Source organism: Acanthopagrus latus, chromosome 9, assembly GCF_904848185.1.
Source record: "Acanthopagrus latus isolate v.2019 chromosome 9, fAcaLat1.1, whole genome shotgun sequence".
Lineage (NCBI taxonomy): Eukaryota > Metazoa > Chordata > Actinopteri > Spariformes > Sparidae > Acanthopagrus > Acanthopagrus latus.
Genome location: NC_051047.1, coordinates 3271762 through 3294476, shown reverse-complemented (window position 1 = coordinate 3294476; position 22715 = coordinate 3271762). Strand labels below are relative to the sequence as shown.

At 42.0% G+C, this 22715-nt stretch overlaps 1 protein-coding gene across 3 annotated transcripts in view; it reads right to left on the bottom strand.

Moving 5' to 3' along the window:
• Positions 1-22715, bottom strand: part of LOC119026113 (diacylglycerol kinase beta) — a 121333-nt gene that overhangs the window by 78386 nt on the left and 20232 nt on the right. Inside the window, exons 3-14 of one of the 3 annotated variants that reach the window (XM_037110228.1) lie at positions 21050-21126; positions 15078-15098; positions 14164-14314; positions 11708-11770; positions 11076-11339; positions 9419-9571; positions 8898-8947; positions 8390-8464; positions 7375-7494; positions 6038-6155; positions 5203-5291; positions 2007-2123 (exon numbers count right to left, since the gene is read on the bottom strand). In XM_037110228.1, the coding sequence (XP_036966123.1) occupies positions 2007-2123; positions 5203-5291; positions 6038-6155; positions 7375-7494; positions 8390-8464; positions 8898-8947; positions 9419-9571; positions 11076-11339; positions 11708-11770; positions 14164-14314; positions 15078-15098; positions 21050-21126 (1298 nt within the window). The remainder of the gene's footprint in view (positions 1-2006; positions 2124-5202; positions 5292-6037; positions 6156-7374; positions 7495-8389; positions 8465-8897; positions 8948-9418; positions 9572-11075; positions 11340-11707; positions 11771-14163; positions 14315-15077; positions 15099-21049; positions 21127-22715) is intronic. The other 2 variants (XM_037110230.1, XM_037110229.1) reach the window with 2 other exon arrangements.

Below are 22715 nucleotides of genomic sequence, written 5' to 3'. Positions count from 1 at the left end.
TACATGTGACATCTAATGCATGTCTTTCTATCCTGGGAGAGGGATCCCTCCTCTGTGGCTCTTCTTGAGGTTTCTAAAAACTATACTAACAAACTAAAAAACTGCACTGAAAACCTCGACCAAATACAGAGAGATAATCATGTCTCAAGTCAAGTCACAAGCCATCAAAACACTGACTCAAGTCAGTTCGAGTCTATAATTCTTCACTGTGAGGACATGAATGTGTTTACACAGGACGCTGTAGGGATTTGAATCATATGTGGGGACAAAACTCTGATCTCCAACTCATAAAACATCACATTTTACATTAAGATGTAATCAACGTCTAGGCAAGGACCGAAACTTTACCCAATTTCTAGCTACAGTAGGTGTAAGTCAATGCAGTGTCCTAATACGTGCCTGTAAGAGTGAGACAGACTTTATAATGGACATAATTAATTCTCAATATGTTGATATTATATTGGTATCATTTTATTAGACTACACATCGGTGGTTGGGAACCGTTTTGATAAGTGTCATTTTACAATTTCTAGCTAAACAGTGTGCAATATCAGCCTCATGGTTAACAATAAGTGTAAAGATGACACCACATCACAATTTAAATCTCCATGGGAGCTGTAATCTGATAGCATTAATATAGGAAACATGCATAGCAACATTTAAAAAAAACCCTTTGTCTCCCGTCAGAGCATTGTATTTATATAAGAGAGCACTAAACACAAAGACTGCCATCCTTATGAATACATCTGCATCAGTTTGAATCATTAACCCTTCCAGCCTCCCACCAATCCCCAGGCTTTGAACGTATGCAGTTACAATTTCAGTATACTGCTCTCAGTGACTTTCAATGACTAATTTTAATAAGTGTAACAAACAGAAATAAGCCCTGCACACAAATGCTGCCATCCTCATGACAACATCCACATCTGGGTTGAAATAATTTATCATGTTCATCAGCAATAACATTTCCCAAGAATGATCATGCCATTGTGCCAGTGGTTAAACTACTGCGTGGTTTTTGATTTGGGCAGGCTTGGGAAGTAACGGAACACACCTAATGGGTTTACATAATTAGGATACAAAACAGGGTAACTGTATTAGGGTAAAATTACATAACAAAAGATGTAATTAGATCATAGACATGTTAAGTAGAAAAGGGAATCACTAACAGCATTACAATTTTGAAACCAAGAGTGAAATACTAGACTGTCGCTATGCACATGCATGCACATGAGTCGCACACAACATCACTCTGGTCTGAAGTGAAACCATATACACATTTGTGTATTCTTACAGACGACACACTTGATATCAAGATAAAATACATGTTATGTTATTGATATCTATTTCCACTTGTCTTTATTTTCACATGTGTGGTTACTGAGCTATTTTTACTAGTTACTACTAACTATATCAAAATACATTTTTAAAGGAACCCTCCCAGCCCTGGATTTTGGATATTGTTGTATGGGATATGAAATAAGTTTTGTTTTTTTTCCTGGTTCTAAAGGTCACTATACAGTAAAGTGATGTAATTTCCTGAACTCACCAGACTGCTCTACTTGTTCTCATACTTGTCTTTACCTACTCAGTCATTATATCCACATTAGTTAGGATTACTGATCTGTGTAAACATCTAATTAAAGTTTCAAAAGTCATCCCTACAATATTGTCACAGTATTGATATTGAGGTATTTGGTCAAAAATATTGTAATATTTGATTTGTCTCCCAGTTTGTCTCCCAGCCCTATATACTGCTATAGAGCCTAAAAATATTGCAGTATTTATTTTAAGGTCATAACACCCAGCCCTGTGTTGTTCATTAACCCCTTTAATACATGTGGTGAGGGTGAACCATAATAAAACAATACACTACAATCTATCGATAGTGCTGCATACTTACAATGCTCCCCTATTAGTCAGTACGGTCTGGAGTGTGCGCGCAGCTTAAAGTATTACTTCATAATAATAATCGATCTGTGTGTCTACATGAGGCAGCAACTCACAGTGATCTGACACCACACGCAGTGCAAGCCCGTCAGGCCCTGGTAACACTTGATGCTTCTGTGACAGCGGTCGCACTTGGTGGGAGAGTTACCCTCTATCCATACATGCTGCATAGCCTGCAGGGAAGGAGAGAGAGGGAAAAATATTAATATGTTAATATGTTAATAAGTAATTTAGTCAAACAAACATCATTTTTAGTTTTTTTTAGCTAAATGTATAGTTAAGTGTATGCAAAAAAAACTGTCCCATTTGGATGCTATATTAGTTGTATCTAAAATAAAACAATGCTGCAGCAAAAACAAATATGATGAAAGAAATAATACATGAATAGAGCCAAAACAACAGCTGAGACACTTGCTCTACTGGACAAGAAGTTTCCTTTTGTGAAGTCTGTATTGTGCAAGGTCACAGTAGAGATGGACATTGGTTTGCAATGTGCAAAAAAAAAAAAGTGTCTGGTGATGGAAACTTTACATTGATGTAAGTGAAGGGGGAGGGAGGGGGATCACTGTCAGATGGGGTCATGGGCCTTGTTATTGAGGCTAGTTGGACCGCAGCCTCCTGCCAGAGGGGAGGCTCTCAAAAAGTTGTGTCCGGGATGAGCGGGGTCCACAGCAGTCTTGCCTGCACGCCTCAGGGTGTTTGAGGCGAGCAGGTCCTGGCGGGATGGCAGATTGCAGCCGATCACCTTCTCAGTAGAGCAAATGATACAATGCAGTCTGCCCTTGTCCCTGGCAATGGCAGCAGCATACCAGATGGTGATGGAGAAAGTGGGGATGGACTTGATGATGGCAGTGTAGAAGTGCACCATCATCATCTTTGGCAGGCAGAATTTCGTCAGCTGCTGCAGGAAGTACATCCTCTGCTGGGCTTTTTGATGAGAAAGCTGATGTTCTTCAGATCCTAGGAAATGATGGTGCCCAAGAAGCAGTAGGACACCACTATGTTGTTGGTGGAGGCACTAAGGGTGATGGGGATGGGTGGGGCTTGGCCCTTTCCACAATCATCTCCACTGTTTTTAGAGCGTTAACCTGCAAGTTGTTTCCGCTGCAACTAGTCACCAGATGGTCAATCTTCCACCTGTAGGCTGACTCATCCCCATCTGAGATGAGCCCAATTACAGCAGTGTCATCTGTGAACCTCAGGAGCTTGACAGACTGATAGAATACAGGAAGAAGAGCAGAGGGGAAAGAACACAGCCTTGGGGGGATCCGGTGCTGATGGTCCGTGAGTTAGAGACATAGCTTCCCGTGCTGCTTCCTATCAGAGAGCGTCCTCACCTACCAGATACCAGACGTACCTACACTCTTTAGTTATTATCTTTAGTGACTTTTACAAAGGATACCTCAACCACGAACTTCCCAAATGCAAACAGTTTATTAAATGTCCAACCAAAGAGGGGATATCAAAGAAGTGGACCCGGCATGCTTGGACTGTACCGACTGGGAATAATCTCAGGTCATCAGCCTCTGTCAGGACTGCTGTGTACCATCATGCACAGGGGTGAGAAAAGTTAAACGATAGTACTCTGAGAAACTCTAACAGCAGTTCTCAGCCAAGGACAAACTATAAACCAGCAGCCCCCCCACTCCATAAATGACCTACGCCCGGCCAATGAACTGAGTTCTGCTGTTTTGAAAGACAACAGAGCAGAGCAGAAACCATCCCCCGTGACACGCTTCATGAGCCCCTGCCCAGGATTTCATTATAAGAACTGCTCTTTTAAATTTGCCATACTTCTGACATTTTCAGTCAGTTGTCCAAACACTTTCTTTTTAGTAAACTCTGTGTGCACAAACAATGTTCTCAATGCTTGTGTTCATGTGTAGAGACCCTGGTGATACTACGAGCAAAGTTTCATGTTGTGTCGAGCCTTCTTAGTGTTTTTAAAAAAGCAATTTTGATGCTAGCATAAAAGTGCCCCTTGCACTAAGAAAATGAGCTTGACCCGAAAACAAAAACATTGTAAATCTTAAAAGTGCCTTTTTCGTCGTAATTATGCTTTTACACGAAGCTTTGGTTCATATACATTCACAAAAAAACGGAATTGTGGGTTGCAGTTTGGTCCAAAAAATATTTAGGAATTGTTCAAAAAGCTGAAGGTCACTGACTCAAATAAGCAATGTTCAATAATCTTAATTTAATACATTCAAAAATAAACTAAAGCTGTCAACAGAATATCAAGTAATAACAGTTTTGACATTATATTTGGGACGTCTATGTATTGTATTGCAGATATCTTCCAAAGTTAGCATGCTAACTAGATAGTGATGGGCTTGAAAACCTCCAAAGCATCTGTGCTTGCTGAGTCAACAGCACTCCCTTGGCAGTCTGGTTAGCTGCACAGCTAAGTGAGATAACAAGCACAGCTACAGTCATGGATGTCTAAACAGAACTCAGTTAGCAGTAGTTAGCAGTTAGTCTGGTGATATGCTGCACCCTCTATGTTAGGAGTATGAATTTAACAGGTGGCAAATTCTAACATAAGTGCACGTTTAAAGAGAAAAGCAGCAAATCCTTACATTATGAGAAACTGGGAAATGAAAATGGTTGGTGTTTTTTCTTTGTGTGATTTAAATGAGTAATTGAATACTACAATTATTTACCGTTAAATTTCTGATCAATTACTGAAGAAATACAATAGACAAGACAATTTAAAAATTACGGAGTCCTCACAAATTAATTGTGGCCACAATATAGTTATAACGTTCGTATGAAATACTAATTTAGCATGTTGTGGCCACTAATTAGTATTTCGTGCACACATTAAAACTATATTGTGGCCACATTTTAAAATGTTTTTATTTTTTTTTAGCACATCATGTCTGGGTCTCCGTAAAAAATACTTTTTACAAACGGAAATGGATGGGACTCGTGGGAGTTTTTGCGAGAGGCCTGAATAAAAAGTACAAACCTCCACAGGGGTATTCTGCATGTGACCTGAGCTAGAGAAATCATTCTGTACAGCCTAATCACGTCAAAGCTAAAATACAGAGGGTATTTACTAGATGTGCATGACCTCACAGACCATCCCATGATCCTCCATGCTCTGTTAGACAAACCTGTGAGCCAGCGGGAGGCTGCTGAACAGACTGGTCAGTGTTCCTTTCTTATTACCCTGCAGCCTCAGTCCATGTTATCAGCAAGGCATTTCATGCACAGAATGAAGTCTTTATGCACTCTGCTTGTACTTACATTGGTGTGTCTACGTGACTTGGCGTAGGTGCTGATGCAGGCAGCGATGTCTTTGGACACACATCGTTCATGTACTGTGTACTTGCATACTGTGGAAATACAACAGGAGGCAACAGTTTGTTGACATATTCCTCATTTTCACTTCCTGGTTCTGTCTCATGTTAAAGGTGCTCTGTGTAGTGTGGGGGTAGAAAAGTTAATGAGTTAAGTTAATGAGTCTTTTTCTGTATAAACAAACTAAATAAACAAACTGACCTTAAAGGTCAACACAGTTTATACTGTTTTACTTTGTTTATATGTGGCGGACCCTGCCACCTTTCAAGAGTCAAACAACAGAGTACAGCTTGTTCATTCACTCATGGAAAAGAGTTTACATTTTCTCTCAAAAACTACAAAGTGGCCCTTTAATATGAGCTACTAAAACAAGGTTTGCAGGGAATCTAATCAAAGGTTTTATCACATTACACATCATATCAGACAATAAGTGAGTACTCGCATTAAACAGTGACAATAACAGCAGCCCGGAGAACTGTTCCCTGGCAGAATTCAATCAACAGTAGATTACACATGATAACATTGTTAATGTTTTTTTAATGATGACTGTGAGGACTTTTAATTGAAAAAACAACATTGACTCAGAGGCTCTCAGGCAGAACAAATAACTGAAATCTGAGTCAGACGCTGGGAGTAAAGTGGAAGACGGATAATAGATGGAGGAACAGACAAAGAGGTAAATGGCAGAGATGGAGAGGAGAAGAAGTCAGAGAAGCAGGAGAAATGGAGACAAAGAGATGCAGACAGAGGAAAGCGCGGCGGCAGACGCAGACAGACTCACTGGAGCAGCAGAGGCCCTGCTTGCGGACTCCGAGCAGCATGGTCTGGCAGTAGTTACAGTAGGCTGGTTTGTTGAAGTGCTTCAGACGCCAAACATGCTGCCCATCTTCCTGTACATTCTAGGAGGTTACAAAAAAAGGATCGGTTAAGCACTGATAATGTCTTTCTATCGCCACAGCCTCATATTTCCAGGATTTTGGTGAATGCTGTTGGTATAAACTGTTTGGAGGATTTCTCAATTTAACAGTAACCCCACCCAGCATGTATTTTATCAGCGAACGATAAATTGTACATACATTGATGGAAAGAAGGGCTATCACAACATCAGATTTTCACAACACAATTATTATGGCCTAAAGTATTCACAATAATTATATTATCACAATGTCTATAGATAATATAAATATCTTTCATCCAAATTCTTCTTTTACTGTCCATGCACTTCTGTTTATTTTGGTGAAAATATATTGCACTCAAAATACAAGTGAAGGGATGTGAAGAGAGCCTTGCAACTTAAGTAATTAACTCCAATAAGTAACACTGGTAGTTTGCTTAACAGAGAGAGTCAGTTATTGAAATTTTTGGCTGTAAAACTGGGAATGATCCTCAAAAATCCCATATGGAGTTCATGAAAACATGGCATGTATTTAGTACATTTTTTTAAAAACGGAAAATATAAGGAAATATGTTTTCGAGTGTAATGTTTTAAATTTCCAGCAGCAGTAACAAAATGTTTAGATTTTTGTTAAAGCTGCTCTGGACAGCTTTCATGTATTGTTGATTATGGCGGTCCCTGTGGACAAAAGTGGTATGAGCACCACCGCCTTGTGGTAACAAGCTTGATCTGGCTAGCGTGTGGAGTTGTTTTGAAAGTGAGTGAGAAGAAGAGGCAACATATTCTTAATATTATTTTCATTTTTTTAGATAAAAACATAGCTATGTACTAAATTGGGGCTCTGCAGATAAGTTTGGGAACCATGAAACTATAATCACAATATGGCATTGTATGCTTATGTAGGTCATAAAGGCATCAAAAAGAATTGACTGAGATTGTTTCGTTACCAGTTAAAACTCTGTGTAGCATGTTTAAGAATACACAAAATATAAGAAAACAGTTAGCATGAGAGATAGCGGACAAGGAAATACATTTCTGTTACTGCTGCTGACTGCTAATGAGAACTGTGAACTCAAGATGCCAAATAGGAACAACAACAAACGTTAAACGGTTGTATGAAGACAAACTACACAGTATTACACACACACACACACTCAAAGAGAGAGAGAGAGAGAGAGAGAGAGAGAGAGAGAGAGAGAGAGAGACAGAGTAATTAATTGTACCGTGTCCATGCCCAGCAGGACCAGTAAAGGGATGGTAGTGAGGCCTCCTCTGATCCACTCTTCCAGTGTGACAGTCCCATCTTTGTCGAAGTCAATCTCTTCCATCATCTCCTTCAGTATCTGTGGTGACAGACAGGTGGCTCTGATTCACTTTCATACTGCGTGTAATTGGTTACCCAGTTCAGGGCTCAGTTATATTCACAATACAAGCACAAAGTAAAGGGGTTAACACCGTTTTAGTCCCTTGAAAACTTGAAAAAACAGAGTGCTGATGATGAATTGAGGAGGCTGAGCAAAGAGGCTGCTCTGTAGTCTGGTGGTATGGCAGCAGATATACTCTTTATCATTTGTCAGATGGCCGCAGGGTGAACAGACTGTTCCAGGTCTCCACAGTGGACATGAGGTCGTGTGGCTCGGGCACCACTTGGCAATGCCTCGTCCTGCTCAGTCAACTTCTGGATCCACACACTTTACATATATTATAATTTGTATCAGATTTTCTCTCAATGCAACTTATGAACTTTGATGTTTATTGCATGTTTGTCCATCCTGGGAAAGGGATCCCTCCTCTGTTGCTCTTCCTGAGATTTCTTCCTTCTCTCCCCCCCTTCCCTGTTAAAAGTTTTTCTTTTTCTCAATATGGCAAGTTTTTCCTCACTCGGGTTGAGGGTCTAAGGGTCTAAGGCTCCTGAGCCTGCTGTAAAGCCCACTAAGGCAATGTGATTTGATTTGGGGCTACATAAATAAAATTGATTTGATCTGATAGAATCCTTTGGGCTCTGTGCAAACAATGAAAATAAACATGGCAGTTCCTTTACAAACGACACCATGGGTATAACATTTAAAACAACAAATTTGTTTCTTTAGTTTCACTGTAAAAAAAAAAAAAAGAAAAGAAAAGAAAAGAAAAAAGAGATTTTTTTTAATGTACTCCCTGTTGTGTATGAAGGCATGAAAGGTGAATACATAATGACAAAACCTTGACAGGGGGGCCTGTTTATGTTTCTTTGCTCACCGGTCGCAGTTCTGTTGAATCCCACTCCAGATACTCTGCCACATGCACCATCTGATTGATGATGCGATCCAGCTCCTACAGAGAGAAGGACACAGGTCAAACCAGTCATCATAGCTTCACCCCCTAGTTTGCATTTGCCCTCATACATTTCAAACATGGATGACAAATGTGAAACTTCCCCTGCTTGTGATGTGAATAATGTGCTTTTAGTCAACAATCAAGTCAGTGCTTATGGTGATGTACAGTGAAACAAAGTCTGTGTATGTACAATGTATATGCCTTCATATATAACAGATTCACAGACGAGAGTGGCTGTTTATGTGGTCTCTTCAGCACATGGCTAATGTCAAACTGAACAGAGTCATTACCAGTGACCTCATGTAAACACCACTGCTGTCACTGAGGGTTCAGGTGTCTATTCTTAGAGCTGCTGTCTGCAAAGGGCAAAGAGGGAAAGATGAGGGTGGGGAGGGGGTGAGACAAAAGTAAGAAGACAGAGACTACTCACCGAGCTGTCCAGAACCCCGTTGCCGTCTGTGTCGTAAAGTCGAAACATGACTAGGGGTAAACGAGAGAACAGAGATCCCATGATGACTCAGATCCGTCAGATAATCAGTAGCTGTCTGAAGCATTAACGTTCGTTCTTGGACTCTCTCCAGATGGCTGAGGGGTTAAATAGGTGGACCGAGCTACTTCTGTACTGGGGCATGGGGAACAGTTAGCGGAGATTAGCCTTGTCAGTGTGGGCCAATATAGCATTAGACACTAAGGAAGTCAATTGGGCACAGCAGGGCTTAAGCATGTCACTGACCCGCCCCGTGTGGGAGGTGTACACCATATCTATGGCCCTGGGGAGGCAGCTAGAGGAGGATGGAACGCCTTATTACTCATGCTGTCAACCTGAGCTGACGTTCTACTCAACAAGCTGTATCAGAGGCCTGAGCACACAATGCGGATGACAGCTGCTCCCACTTGACATCCCTGAGAGGAGCTGACCCACCGCCTGCATCCCCTGTCCCTGTCACTCACACTCTAGCTTGTCCTCCGGTGTCCCCCTCTCGAGCAGGGAAAGGTAGCAGACGATGTCCTTGAGAAAGACCACCTGGGGCGACGGCAGGGGGGAGCCTTTCTGGGGCGATGGGCTCCTCCGCAGTGACAAGTGCTTCTCTGAGCGGCTCCTCTCTGTTGATGTACAACATAAGTGTTCAAAGCTGCTCACAGCACCCATCACTTTCTCTACTGCACTGCAGTTCCTCTGGTGAAATTAATGGAATGAATAAGTAAAAGAAGCAGTTTAAATGACACATTGAAGTATTAGTTTGACAGCTTTAGAGAACTCCGATCCCAGTACAACAGGTAGAGACAAAACAGAGCCATGGAGAACAGTTTGACAAAACACTGTTTATAGTACAGACAGAGGATGGAGATGCCACAGGCTGCTGACCAAAACAATGTGACATCATGTGACAGGGTAACCAATCAGGAAAGTCATAACTGGATTAGCGGCAACTAGATGGCATGAGTCATGTTAAAGTCTTAAAAGCACAGAGGTGCAATTCAGTCAGAGACACTAAAACATCAACAACTATCATCTTAGAAATCTGACCACCGACAGACTTTTATCAAAACCAGGAACCTTCTTTATCTTAACCTTACCTGTATTTTACCAAGAAATGTTCTGTGGCAGGAACAATAAACTGCAATCCAAAATGTGATGATATACATCATGGAGGTAAAAAATGAGCAGCACAATTAAAGGGGCACTGCGTGGTTTTGGAGAATAAATTAAATCTCTAGAATTTTAATATTCGCAATATTAATGAGGTCTAATACAAACTCAGAGATGTTTATTTTCCACATGTTCAACAAGCTGTTCTCAGAGGAAGATAAGGTCCAAGAACAAACTATACCAACAAACTCTTTTCACATTTTCACAGAGTAGCGCTGAAAAATGATCCTGACAAAAACACTTACCCTGCCAAACTTTTTTTTAAACTTGCTGTCACAGAAGAAAGAATCACCTTAAAAATATCTATGCAAAAATATTTTTTTCACCCTGGGAAGACTTTTTTCCCCACTTGTTTTGCAGATTAAAAAAAAAGCTTCTGAGCTTAGCTTAGCTTCTGAGTAGCTTCCAGTTTAGCGGCCAGCTAAATTGAATTCGATAAAATGATTTAATCTGAGTCATGAGTCATGTCGCGGAAGTTGTGACGCCCAAAATAATCTATTCCTCTTCATCATTCTTCCTTACAAGAGGACAAAAATGATGCAGCAGTAAATAAAGACCTCATATATTCAATTGATATTCATATATCAAAAGTATACTCCAAATAAATACAATAAGAACATCAGGTGTTGTGAAAACATTGACGATACACAGTTGGGAGACATTGTGATTACTATGTCAAACTGCTTTTTCAAACACTAACTTTTAAAATGAAGAATGGTGAAATTTGCAGACAAAAACAAAACACAAAATTGAAAGAAGAGTGTTTTGTTCTTAAGTCAGGCCGTGTTTTTAAATTCCAACTTTGTTAAGAAATATTCTGGGCGGATCATACATGTATATAAAGGACCATCAGTCATTTCCTCTATGACTCTGGTGTGATGGTTGTCCTTTCTGTCAAAGAAAACTACCCCTACCAAACACCTGCAGTCAGTCTTGTCTCAGTGTAGCTAACCTCACCTGGAGACAGTTTGGGGGACACTGGCGACCTAGCAGGACCCGCGTTGGGCGTCAGGGCGTTGCTGCTGCCCTCTGAGGTTTTGGCCTGGGTGCAGGGTGATCGGTGGGGCCCCCCAGGTGTATGGGCCCCGGTCCCTGAGCGCTGCGAGGAGGAGCGAGATGAACAAGGCGAGGTGGTGGCTCCTGAGCCTGCTGTGCTCATCACACTGGAGTGCTCCGGTGTGTGACGGCCCATTGCAGACAGGATGCTTTTCCCATTCATCCCTGTTGGTACATACACCAAAGACAGAAAAACAGATTGGACAGAGAAAAAGTGAGCGTAACTTACAGAAACGGTGGAGGGTGAGGGGATAGCATTGCAAATGAAGACTGTAAAACTTCACAACAATCCAAGTACTCAGGGTGCATAGAGGGACAGGAAGCAGAAACATGACAACACTGCATTGAATCCTTGCACAGATACCATTCACAAAGCACCAAGTCATCCACTGTCCACAGCCAAAATACCATGAACTCACATCAACACAACAAGAGCACACCAACAGGGAGCAGGAGGTTATAGCCAGAAGGACTCTCGTCCCATTAAGATGACATCACCCTGATGACATGGGCTAGTTGTCCAGCTCTGGTACCTGTAATGGGGGCACAGGCCACTTCGGTCTGTATAGAGATGCCTGCATCAATGGAACGGGCTTCTGTGGTCAGTCATTGTATCGATGGGAGAAAAAGACAGCAGCAGTAGCAGCAAGAGTGAGTGAACGTCAGAGAAGAAAGGGTATTCTGCATGTTCTGTGTCATATCTAAGAGCAGAATTTTTTATTCTTAGTTCCTTTGTCAAGAGCAGAAATCTGGCTGTATGTTCCTACCAAATGCAGGAAAGGCAGGAAGCAGTGTAACAGTGAACAGGAGTGAGATTTCTTATATATTATAGAGCAGATGACAGAAAGCAGGATATTACATGTAGTGAAACATGGCCGTCCAGGCAGCACACTCTAGGACATATTAAAATTAGATACACCTCTAAACGTCTTTTGTGGGTGAGTTGGCACTGACTGACTCGGAGATATTAGATCAGTACAGTGATCTGACCCACACAGACTGGTTCATGTCCTGTTGTTCAAGACTGCCACCAGGTGTCAGTGCAGGCTCTATCAACGGTCTCCAGATGAGCACGAGCCTAAACATGTACTGACTCCACACCAGCCACTGAGCTCTTTCATAAATAAAGTTTACCATATTGTTTTTTTTCCTCAAATATGAAGATGACAAGTGAGTTCATTATATACAGTGTGTCAGGTGTATGTGGGTTCCTGAGATAAGACTGATCATGAGCGAAATAACCAGGAGTGGATCACATCAGATACTGAGTAGTTTAGACTTTGCACAAAGTGTTTATACGTTCACATGGACATGAGAGCTGAGACGATGACCACTGTGTAAATGTTGTAAAAGCAGCAGCACTATCACAGATTAGTTTCTCTTCAAATCAGTCTGCCCCTCTTACTGTCATTTGTCATGCTCTGCTAACATTATATTAATGAGCTGCCTGAAACAGTTGATGGATTTATCAATCAGATATTTGAGAGAGAATTAACGAGGAAACTATTTTGACGAGGGATTTGATTAAATATGACATTAAACATTCTCTTATTTCAGCTTCTGAGGCTGCTGAAATGTGTTTTGCTACCACTAACCAAGTGATGTTTGTGCCTAAACCTAACCAGACTTTGTCACAACATAAACCTGAACTGAACCCAAAGAAATGTAAAGCTCTGGTTTTCAGAAATGTACACTGCCTACATTCATTCTGGGGACTGGACTGACAATACATGTTTAAATTACTGAGAAAAATTGGCTTTTCAAGTATTTCCCTGAGGAAAAAGGCTTTCAGCAAGATGGCTGGACCTCAAGGAAACACACAGTGTGTTTTGATGACTTTCTTGTGGTTGTTTTCAAGGAAACTCCACAAGGCACTTTTAATTTTTGAGGATGCAAACAACAACCCACCCGCCTGAAGGAACACAGGTTACATTAGGGTAGCATCACGTGCACATGAACATGTCGCTCATAGCAAGAACATCAGACGCTTTAGAGGCTGTGTAGAAAACCAGCAATGACTGATCAGACTGAAGCCCTTCTGTTGCCATCAGAAATGAATACCCACCTGCAAACAGGTCACGACACAGCAGTATGGGAACAAGACTTTACTGCCATTTCTAAAGACGGACTAGAAGGAGTGAAGAGGTCGACATGCAGCCGATGGGCCCGAATGAAGTCAAAGCTCAGACACCTCAAAGTAAACTAAGTGAGACACTGGGAGTCTCAGCAGCAGTGCTGGCACCACAAACTGACATGCTGTCACTCACATTTAGCCTCTCTACACTTGTTGCCTTGTCCTTTATACCACAGAAATAGATTTTCTAATTCAACAGTCCATCTGCCTCCTCAGCTGCTCTGCACTGAGGAGCAGACAGGCACAGTCCGGTGCCAGCCAGGGCCCACACAGCACTCACATGGAAGGATGGAGGCAGGCACAGTTTACATACTGTGCAGAGCGAGGTACAGTGACCAACACCGCCTGCACATGTCTTTTCTGCTCTGGTCAGTGTAAAGTCAAAAAGAGGCGTAAATATGGACTCATTTGAAAAGAGGAGCTGGGACTTGATTTAACTGGCAGTCCGTGGGATCGTGTCTGGTGCTCCCTGCTCAACACTGTGGAGTTTAACACTATGAACAGAGACCAGTACTTTGATCTGTTGTAGTCTCTGAAGGTTTTTTTTTTTTTTTCTGGGTGTTGACAAAAACATCAAACATACTGATTGTAAAAATGGCCAACTGATCAAATGCTCTGTGCTGCGTGTTGGTGACAACACAACCGCCGCGACCTAGACTAAGGCTTCTGATCCGCACCTGCATGACAGGAAATTAAGAAGCAAGCCGGTGAGTCTTTGTTCTTAACCCAAAAAAGTAATTCAGAAAACACTTCTTATGTCGAATGGTCCAAATTATGCTTTGCTTTTATCTGGCATGCTCGTGGAAGGTTATGATAATTAAAAAGAAAGCAACCATGCTGATGGAAACAGCCTACCCAGTAAGCTTGCTCCGGCTCGAGACTGATCAGGAGAGCAGCCTCCTGTCTTGCTCTTGAAGGAGGTGAAGAGGTGCTGACACAGCTCCTCTGGGATGTCATTCTCCAGGTAAGTGGCCATGAAGAGCTGGAAGCCCTCATAATCAATTGGCTGCATGGGAGAGGAAAGAGCAAATAGGTTAACAGAATAATTGAGGTACGCTTATGAATCTGAAATCTGAAGATCACACCGACCACAGATGGAGAGTTAATACGTTATAACAATGAAAGAGAAAAAATGTGATGGACATTTTGCTTCAAGCCGATCTGCCCTGAAATGAAGGTCTGCAGCGTCGTTGGTGACGGGCCAGCATTGTCTCAGATGATCAGCTTGATGATGACATGGTTTGAAGCCATTAAAAGGGGAAAAAAAAACGTTCTCAATATATTTCATGTTATGGCTTTGAAGGTCTGTAAAATGTTCAATTCTGTCTGAGCAACTGGCCACCACAGAATCTCTCATTAAGGTCAGGAGCAGAACGGAGCTGCTGGAAGCTGCACCCACACAAAACCCCCTGTGAGGCCTGATGGCTTAAAAGAAAACCGAACGATATAAAGAAATGAAATAAAAACAGCAAAACATGTCATATTAACCATTCTGAGCCATGATGCTGGATATGTGATGCTCCTCCCATTTACGTCCTGTACATCCCCCCCCCAGCTGCCCCTCACACAGTCATGTGGCGGGTGCATAGTAGCACTCCACTCCACTCAACTCGACGACCCCATGAACTTTGACCTTTTCCCTTCTGGCAGGGTGACAGACCATCTGTAGCGGATCAGGCTGGTTATGTTATGGTAGTGGACAGAATGTGCATGCAGTCTGCTGACACAGACACCACACAGCATGCAGAGTCTGCCGGGCGGAGGCTTACTTGGTTGAGAACGTCTTGCTTCTGTTTAACAGTAGGAACAATGGAGAGGAAAGAAGGGAGGAAGGAGGAAAGAGCGAGGGAGGAGTGGGTAGAAGAAGAGAAGGGGTTAGCTACTCTGTGTGAGGTAAGATCTTCAATGAATATGTTAGTGGTGGTGAGGCTGGAGACCAGAATGATCACTCGCTGACACAAAATTGAAAAAAAGAAAAGAAAAGGAGTTCTGAAACCCATGGTGACTTTGTTATCCAAAAGTGCAAAATAAAAAGATATTCCAGTCACGTCAAGATAAGATATCAAGCGAATTTCTGGTGAACTTTTGAAAGTCTACAAAAAAACAAACAAATCAAAACGCGAATCTGGTGCGTGTCCATGAATTGTTTTGAGTGAATGTACCAGGCTACATTAACCGTCATTTCATCAGAGGATGATATGGTGCTGACTGTTCTAAATGGCTGAAAGAATTGCCTGTGCCAGTGATGTTTGTTAGATCAGTTCTAGGGAGGGGTGTCATGATTTAGAATCTGATTCTAGCTGTCGTACTACTCCAATACTCCAATAATTTGAAAATGTAAATGACGAGTTGTCAGGGCATTCAAGCCGAATTATGCTGGAATGTAATTTATCGCTGGCACAGTTGGCAACACCACTGCTGTCAATACTAATCCAAGGTTTGTTAAATGAGTTAACTAGCAAATGGCACCTACAGTTAGAAAACAGTTAGTCATTAGGCAACAAGTGAAGCTGTCCATCACAAGGGAAATTCTGTAGAAAAAAAATGATCCAATTCCACTGGCATAGGTGGTGGTGTATGACGTTGTGCCATAAAGCATTACGCATCTCTCCCAATGCAAACGCAAGCCATTAAGACACCGTTCCCCCAATAATAAGTCACTCTACCATCAAAATGATCCAATCCTGAAAGAAGGTAACATCGAATCAAATCAGGGATTGGAAAATCATGAACCCTGAGTTCTATGTGGTCCTCCTCTTGGTGACTGAACATAATTGGTGCAAGTTAACGCAAATAAACTCAGCAAGCATATTCAAGCAGTATGGACAAGCCTCTTTCCTCTCAGGGAACATTTAGTTCACACCAAAATAGGACAAAGTGAAGCTGATCCCTGTTACACGTCAGGACTTAGTGGAAATATGCTTCTAATTTGCTTCTGCTCAGCAGGTTTGAAGCAGCTGTAACTGACGCCCATCAGAGAAGAACACACCGTGATGAGGATCCTCCCGCAGCTAGACAGTGTTGACCTAACCCTGAGTGCTCCCAAAGCCAGCCAGGCATTATTCATATCACTCTCTTCTCCTTATTTGGCCAAACAAACCATGAGGCTTTAATTTGCTGTGCATCGTGCAGCAAAGCCAGTTCAGACAAATATTCTCATACAAACACACACACACACACGCAGTCCGTTCACATACTATACCACAAACGTACTATATTTGAAATCATTAAATATAAAGAGCTGTGCTCATATTTTGATGGACTTCCTTGAGTGTAAGTCAACTTAACTTCATCCCTCCGGAAAACATTTTTACCCATGAGTATAAGCCACGATTATTTTCCCTGTGAGCTTCCAGTCTGTAAATATCTCCCACGGGCAGCTATGACACATTTACATGGTTCATTTAATCTTTCTCATTTTGGCATGCCTGTCAGAATGATTTGATTGACTTTGGTTTGGCATGACAAGGCAGGACTACCGTCTACTGTCCTGACTAGATCCCAGACTGGCAGACCACCGTTATCAGAGTGAAGAAATGTGAATGTAGTTCACTTGAGAAGGAGCGGACCAGACATGAACACAGAGGATAAGAACTTCCTGGGTGTAGTAAACGTACTTGAAGGATTATCATTTCTGACTAAATGTTAAAGGGTTTTTTTTCTTAAAGGGAAACTGAAACAGAAACACTCAAATCAGTAACTGGCCTCAAAATAAGATTTCTACGTGGAACTTGTGAACTAAGCTACAAAAACATACTAGAGCTCGATGACATAGGCATGCCTGGTGGAGACTTTAACTGTGGTGAAGGGAAACCCTGTGGGTGTATTGTACAGCTGCTGCCAGCCTCTCAGTCACTCATCAATCACTGAAGATTACACTATGGTGCTACTGTTTGTTTGCTAATCTGTTCATTGGAGAAAGCTAAAAGTGTCAGTCATTGTTCATTGTTCTCATCCACTGTCCTCGTAATCAGTTTTAAAAACTCCTTCTGAGTAGGCAGGGCCACACTTTGGCTAAAAATAAGATTTCACTACAGCTGCACAATGGACTGATGAGTCATTGGAGGTACACACACACGAACACACACACAATGATGGATGGCAAAAGCAGGGCCACGGTGGTCATCGTGGCGCCAGGTGACAGTGTGGTCTTTAAAAGACCACATGAACATGAAGTCCGGTTCCTATGGCGCCAAACGTCCAGTCGGGCTGTTAGTCATGTCATCACAAATACTGAGGGGCGCTACAGCAGGGTGGAGGTAATAATGAAGAGGCAGAGGAGCAAGAGGAGAGGGCAGCAATACTGAGGGGAAGGAAGTGGATGTGAACACAGAAACATTTGAGCCGAGCACAGTTGTCATTTACCCCCAGACACACACACACACACACATTAAATTAATGCACATAACAAGTGTGAATTTGTCATCAGTGCACCATTTTGTCTTTCCTGTAAAAGCATGTAAAATTTTTGGGTGCTCTGATCAAGATGTCACTTTATTGACATCTATAAAAAAAAAAAAAAAAAAAAAAATAGGTTTAAAAACCAAATTAAAAGTATAAACAGCAATAAGAAAAAGTGAATAAGATGCAGAATTTGCGAAATTATCTGAGTCCCAGGCTCAGCTGTGTCAGTCTTTATACTGTGGTCTTTGTGCCCTAAAGCCAGTACAGTACTTGTACTAAACACATGCTCACTGCTTGTACCCAGTTACCTTCATCTCTGACAGAAGACTGGTAAAATACACACACAGAACGTGTCTGTAACTCCAAACTCAAAGTGCTTTAACCTTCAAACTGTACTCAGCTTGTGTTGTCACATTAAAATGCAGTTTACTGTTTCACACTTTGTGTTCCTCTGAACAGAGTGAGTTTCCCTCACTCCAGGGATGACAGAAAATGTACTTATATGACAGACAATCCAAAATGATGAACTGCACTGCACTGACTACTTCTGACAAGTGCGACTACAACGGAGTGCGTCTTCTCATGCTGTTACCGTAATTATGTCTCTCCACAGCCCTGTGTCAGAAATAGTTACAATCACTGACTGGTTTCTCAACACCAGCCCTAATGGTCCATCTATCCCCTCAGTCACAAGTGGCTGGCTGACAGGACCTTGCAAAAATGTTGTACTGTTTAAACCATGAAGGCACTGAAAATTTGTACTAATACAGGTAGTAGAAGAGCTAGTTAGCTGCTGGCAGCCAGTGAGCAGCAGAGTCCTGTATGACTATGGTATTTTAGCAGCACATGTTAAGTTTAAAGTTGTTAAGTTTAAACGTTAAGCCGTCATTTCCTACTAACATATGCTTATGATCAACAAATACAGTTTCACAAAAACGTATATTTATGTTTTTATGTGGTCGAAGAGAAAATGTATCCTGAAGCCTGATACTGCAGCATGCTAAAGGCCAGTGTACCTTCTGTGGGTATAAAGAGAATATGCTTCTATACAGAAAATGGTGATTTAAAGGTCCCATATTATACTTTTTTTCATCAATTTCACACAGCTGTCAGAGGTCCAACAACACTGAATTCAATATTCATTGCCCCAAACCCATCTGTGGTCCTGAATTTCAGCTGTCTTAAAGTTGCTCAAGTGAGCTCTCCTGAGAGCAGGCTGTTTCTGTGCCTGCACCTTTAAATGCTAATGAGCTCCGTCCCTCAATGCTTGCCTTGCCTGCTAAACACCCCTCTTAGGGTGAGGATGCCACTTGCGCTAGCGGTAGCATGCGCTAATGTTATATATATATATGTATGTGTGTGTGTGTGTGTGTGTATGTGTCTAGGTATGGCTCGCCGAGATGGTTCAGCCATACCAGTTTGACCCAGAATGGGACCCAGAGGGAGAGGCTCTTGAAGAAGTACAGACTCTGCGGCTGCAGCAGGACGTTTCAGAATGGTTAGTGTGTTTGAATAATGTTAATTTGTTCCATGTGTTGTTACAGTTACTACCACGTAGCTAATGGCTAACAGCTAGCGAAAGCTGTGTTTGTTTCCAACACAGTCTCCAAACTCTTGGACACTGTTCGCATCGTCTCTGTCTCCAGTCTGCACGTTTCCAGACTTTTTACTGTGACAACAAAGCTCCATCGTAATATCATTGACATTAAACTCAATTCAAATGTCACTGCATAGCGGACCGAAGTGGAGCTAACTGGTTAACCAATTTCCAGCTGACTTCACCACTCGTAGGCAACTGTAAATACCATCAAAACCGCAGCAACACTTACCTGTGGCTCAGGTGCAGTTGCTGGGTCCGGTATGGTTGGGACTGATCCTTTTACGAGGGTCAGTGTCGAGGCAAAGCCAGCTTTGTACTGAGACTCAAAGCAGTCTAATGTGAAGTGGTTAGCACACACATACAAGCTAACATGAACCGCAGCCGGCACGTTGTTGTTAAAAATGAAACGCAACCACTGTCAGTTGTTCTGTAGCTGGGACAGAATATGGGCACTGATGTTGATTTTTACAACCAACAACAGAGTAATTTGCGTGTCTAACTCTGAATGACGACATTGCGAAACACTGCTGTCTTACCACTGGACACACTGAGCTTGACCTCAGGGATGGACGCCCCCCTCTCGGATTTCTCCTATCACCGCGCAGAGGAGGCATGTCTATGAAAATGACTGAGCTGAATCTGAACAGCCTGTAGGAGCGCTGTGTTACCAGTGGGTGGGCTGCAGAGACCATGCAGGAGTCACTTCTTTTCCTCATTCTGGGAGTTGGTGGGCTCAGGGAGGACCAGAGAATATGTTTACATATGTAGAGACCAGAGAAAATGTGTTTTTCATAATATGAGACCTTTAATGTCATTTGCTATGGTGAAAAATACTTTGATTTTTTTTACAAAATGTTTAGTTTATTGTTGAATTAAGAGACAATGCTTAACGCGGTGTCCTTTAACAAAAATAAATAGATGACATGGAGTCCTTTAATTCCTGATTATGGACAGGACTCCCTAAAAACTTGGTATTTCCCTGAAAAATCAAAAGAATGTTAATATTTGTCTTTGAATATAAAGTTTATGTGGAGTGTTTTGTCAGATTCTGCAAGCAAAACTTTGCCTCCGTTGAGTGAGCGAGTCAGTCAGATCAGTCCGTGTAGAACTGTGCCTGGCTGACAGAACTGCCTGTATATCATGACCCGACAGAGACAAAAAACAGAACGGTGATTAGGCAAAACTAAACTGTGGTAGATCTGCTCAAACACACCCCTTGTATGTTTTACACACACACTGAAAACGGATTAACTTGCAGTAAATGATTTAGTTCACGAGCTCTCAGCAAGTCAACTTGAGGTGGGTAGTACAGCATGTTTAGAGAGAGAGAGAACAAGGGGAGATATGAGAGTCATAGCTAAAAATAAAAGACAAGAAATTAGTGACACTGTCCAAAGTTCAAATGAGGGTATTAAGCAGTCTGCACCAACTCCTGCAGCCTCGACGTCTACAGCCCAGCTGGGAGCTGATCTGCTGACGTCAGGCGCTAAAGTTGATGCTGAGGGTGTGTCTCCACCACAGCCTCTATCTAAAAATGGGTATTGACTAATCATTCGGGTGCTTGATATCACAATGAATCAGAGGAACTCAACAAGCTTCCGAAAAAGTCACACCATGTGTTTGCGTACGCACAGACAGTAGCTGTGTCAGAACGACACCAAATATTAACCAGAATATGACAAAAAAGACAGAAGTGGATGAAGGATAACGGAGACTGGAACTGTGCTGTGGACACACCTGCTCTGGATTGTATTTGGAAAGGACTCCTTCACCGTGAAACTCCTCGAGCACATCCTTCAGCTTCTTTGAGGAGTCTGAGTAGGAAACAGAAATATGGAATTTTGTTATTACATTTACTTCAGCACATTGGTTTGATACACTTGACTCATTCAACCTTGCAACATCCTTTCAAGCAAAGGAGCCCAACCATGCTGTGTGTGAGTACATTTCCTTAAAGGAACGGATGGTGAATTAATCAAGAGGTATATTCAATTCTATTTCTAGAAAATCTCTTAAGATCTGGACAGCAATCAATTCATCAAATGCTGTGACCATTAAAAGATGAATATTCAATAACTGTGGCTGCCACAGGCCCTTAAAGAAGGCACATCCAGCTTTAAACACTTTTTTATTTTATCAAATTTGTTGAGTGGAAATGTTCCCTTGGATAGAATTGTCTCCTAACCTGAGTAAACATGCAGCATCCCATGATATAAACTCATCTGTACCAGGAAGTGCTGCATCAGTTGAGCTGAGCCTGTGAGTCACCATGTTAACGAAAAGTAAAAGGGCGCGTGGTGTCTTTCTCACTTTTAGATGCTGATCCCATATCCGTGCACAAACACACACACACAGCCACACACACACACAAACACACACACGCACACGTCACAGAGCCTCCGTCCAGAACACTGACCGTGATGACCTCCTCCCATGATGATCATCTGTCAAACAATTACAGGGACAAATGCATGGGTGGATCGCCCCACTTCCATCATTACCACACTCACTTATGCATGCACACGCTCAAGACCTGATTTCACCGGTCACGTCAGTGCTCATAATCAACTACGGACGACACTTCACTTCATTATTTTTAGTGCTCAGCAGCAGCTTTGCCGCCTGTAAAGCTTTCCTATTTCTGTCCTGCATTAGATGTCCACAATGACAGAAGGAGGCAAACAGGGAGAGGGAGAGGGATGGAGCAGTGTACCGCTTTCAGGTAAGATGGGAAACTTGATAAGAGAACACCCAGTGTGCAAATAAAGAGCCGTCTGCTCTGGAGCATTAGCTGTGCACACAGTGCGGTTAGTGATCTGCAAGCACGTAAAGAACATCACAGTCAGATGCACTCAGGTCACAGACATTACACCCCCCACAACACACACAAAAAGCAGCAGTTATGAAACCATAAAAATGAAGATTACTTTCCTTTTTTATATAATTTCAAATTAAAATCTTTAACTGAACTGAATCTGTAACTTCCCATTCTCTGAAAGCCTACTGAATTGACCTGAAATGACTGTAAACCCTTTTTTCAGCCAGCATCTTCAGCTGCTGAGATAAAAGCGTGGGTTCACAAGCTCCAGAAATAACTGTGGACTATGAATCTTCACCAGACTTTCCATTAGCACGTAGGTGAGTAGATGATGACCTAAAATTCATTTTTGGGTGGACGGTCCCTTTAAAAAAAAACAAGAACAAAAAAATTGTGATGGTTTCACCTCGGAAAAAATTGTTACAGGTGTTTTCCACTATTTTCAAACAATCAAAGAACTTGGCAATTATTCAACACTGAAATAATCATGACCACACTGCCTTATGAAAAGCATTGTCAAAAAAAGCCCCAGAGGAGTGTGTGCTGTTTAGTTGTTTAGTTTATTCCCACAATCAGAGTATCTTT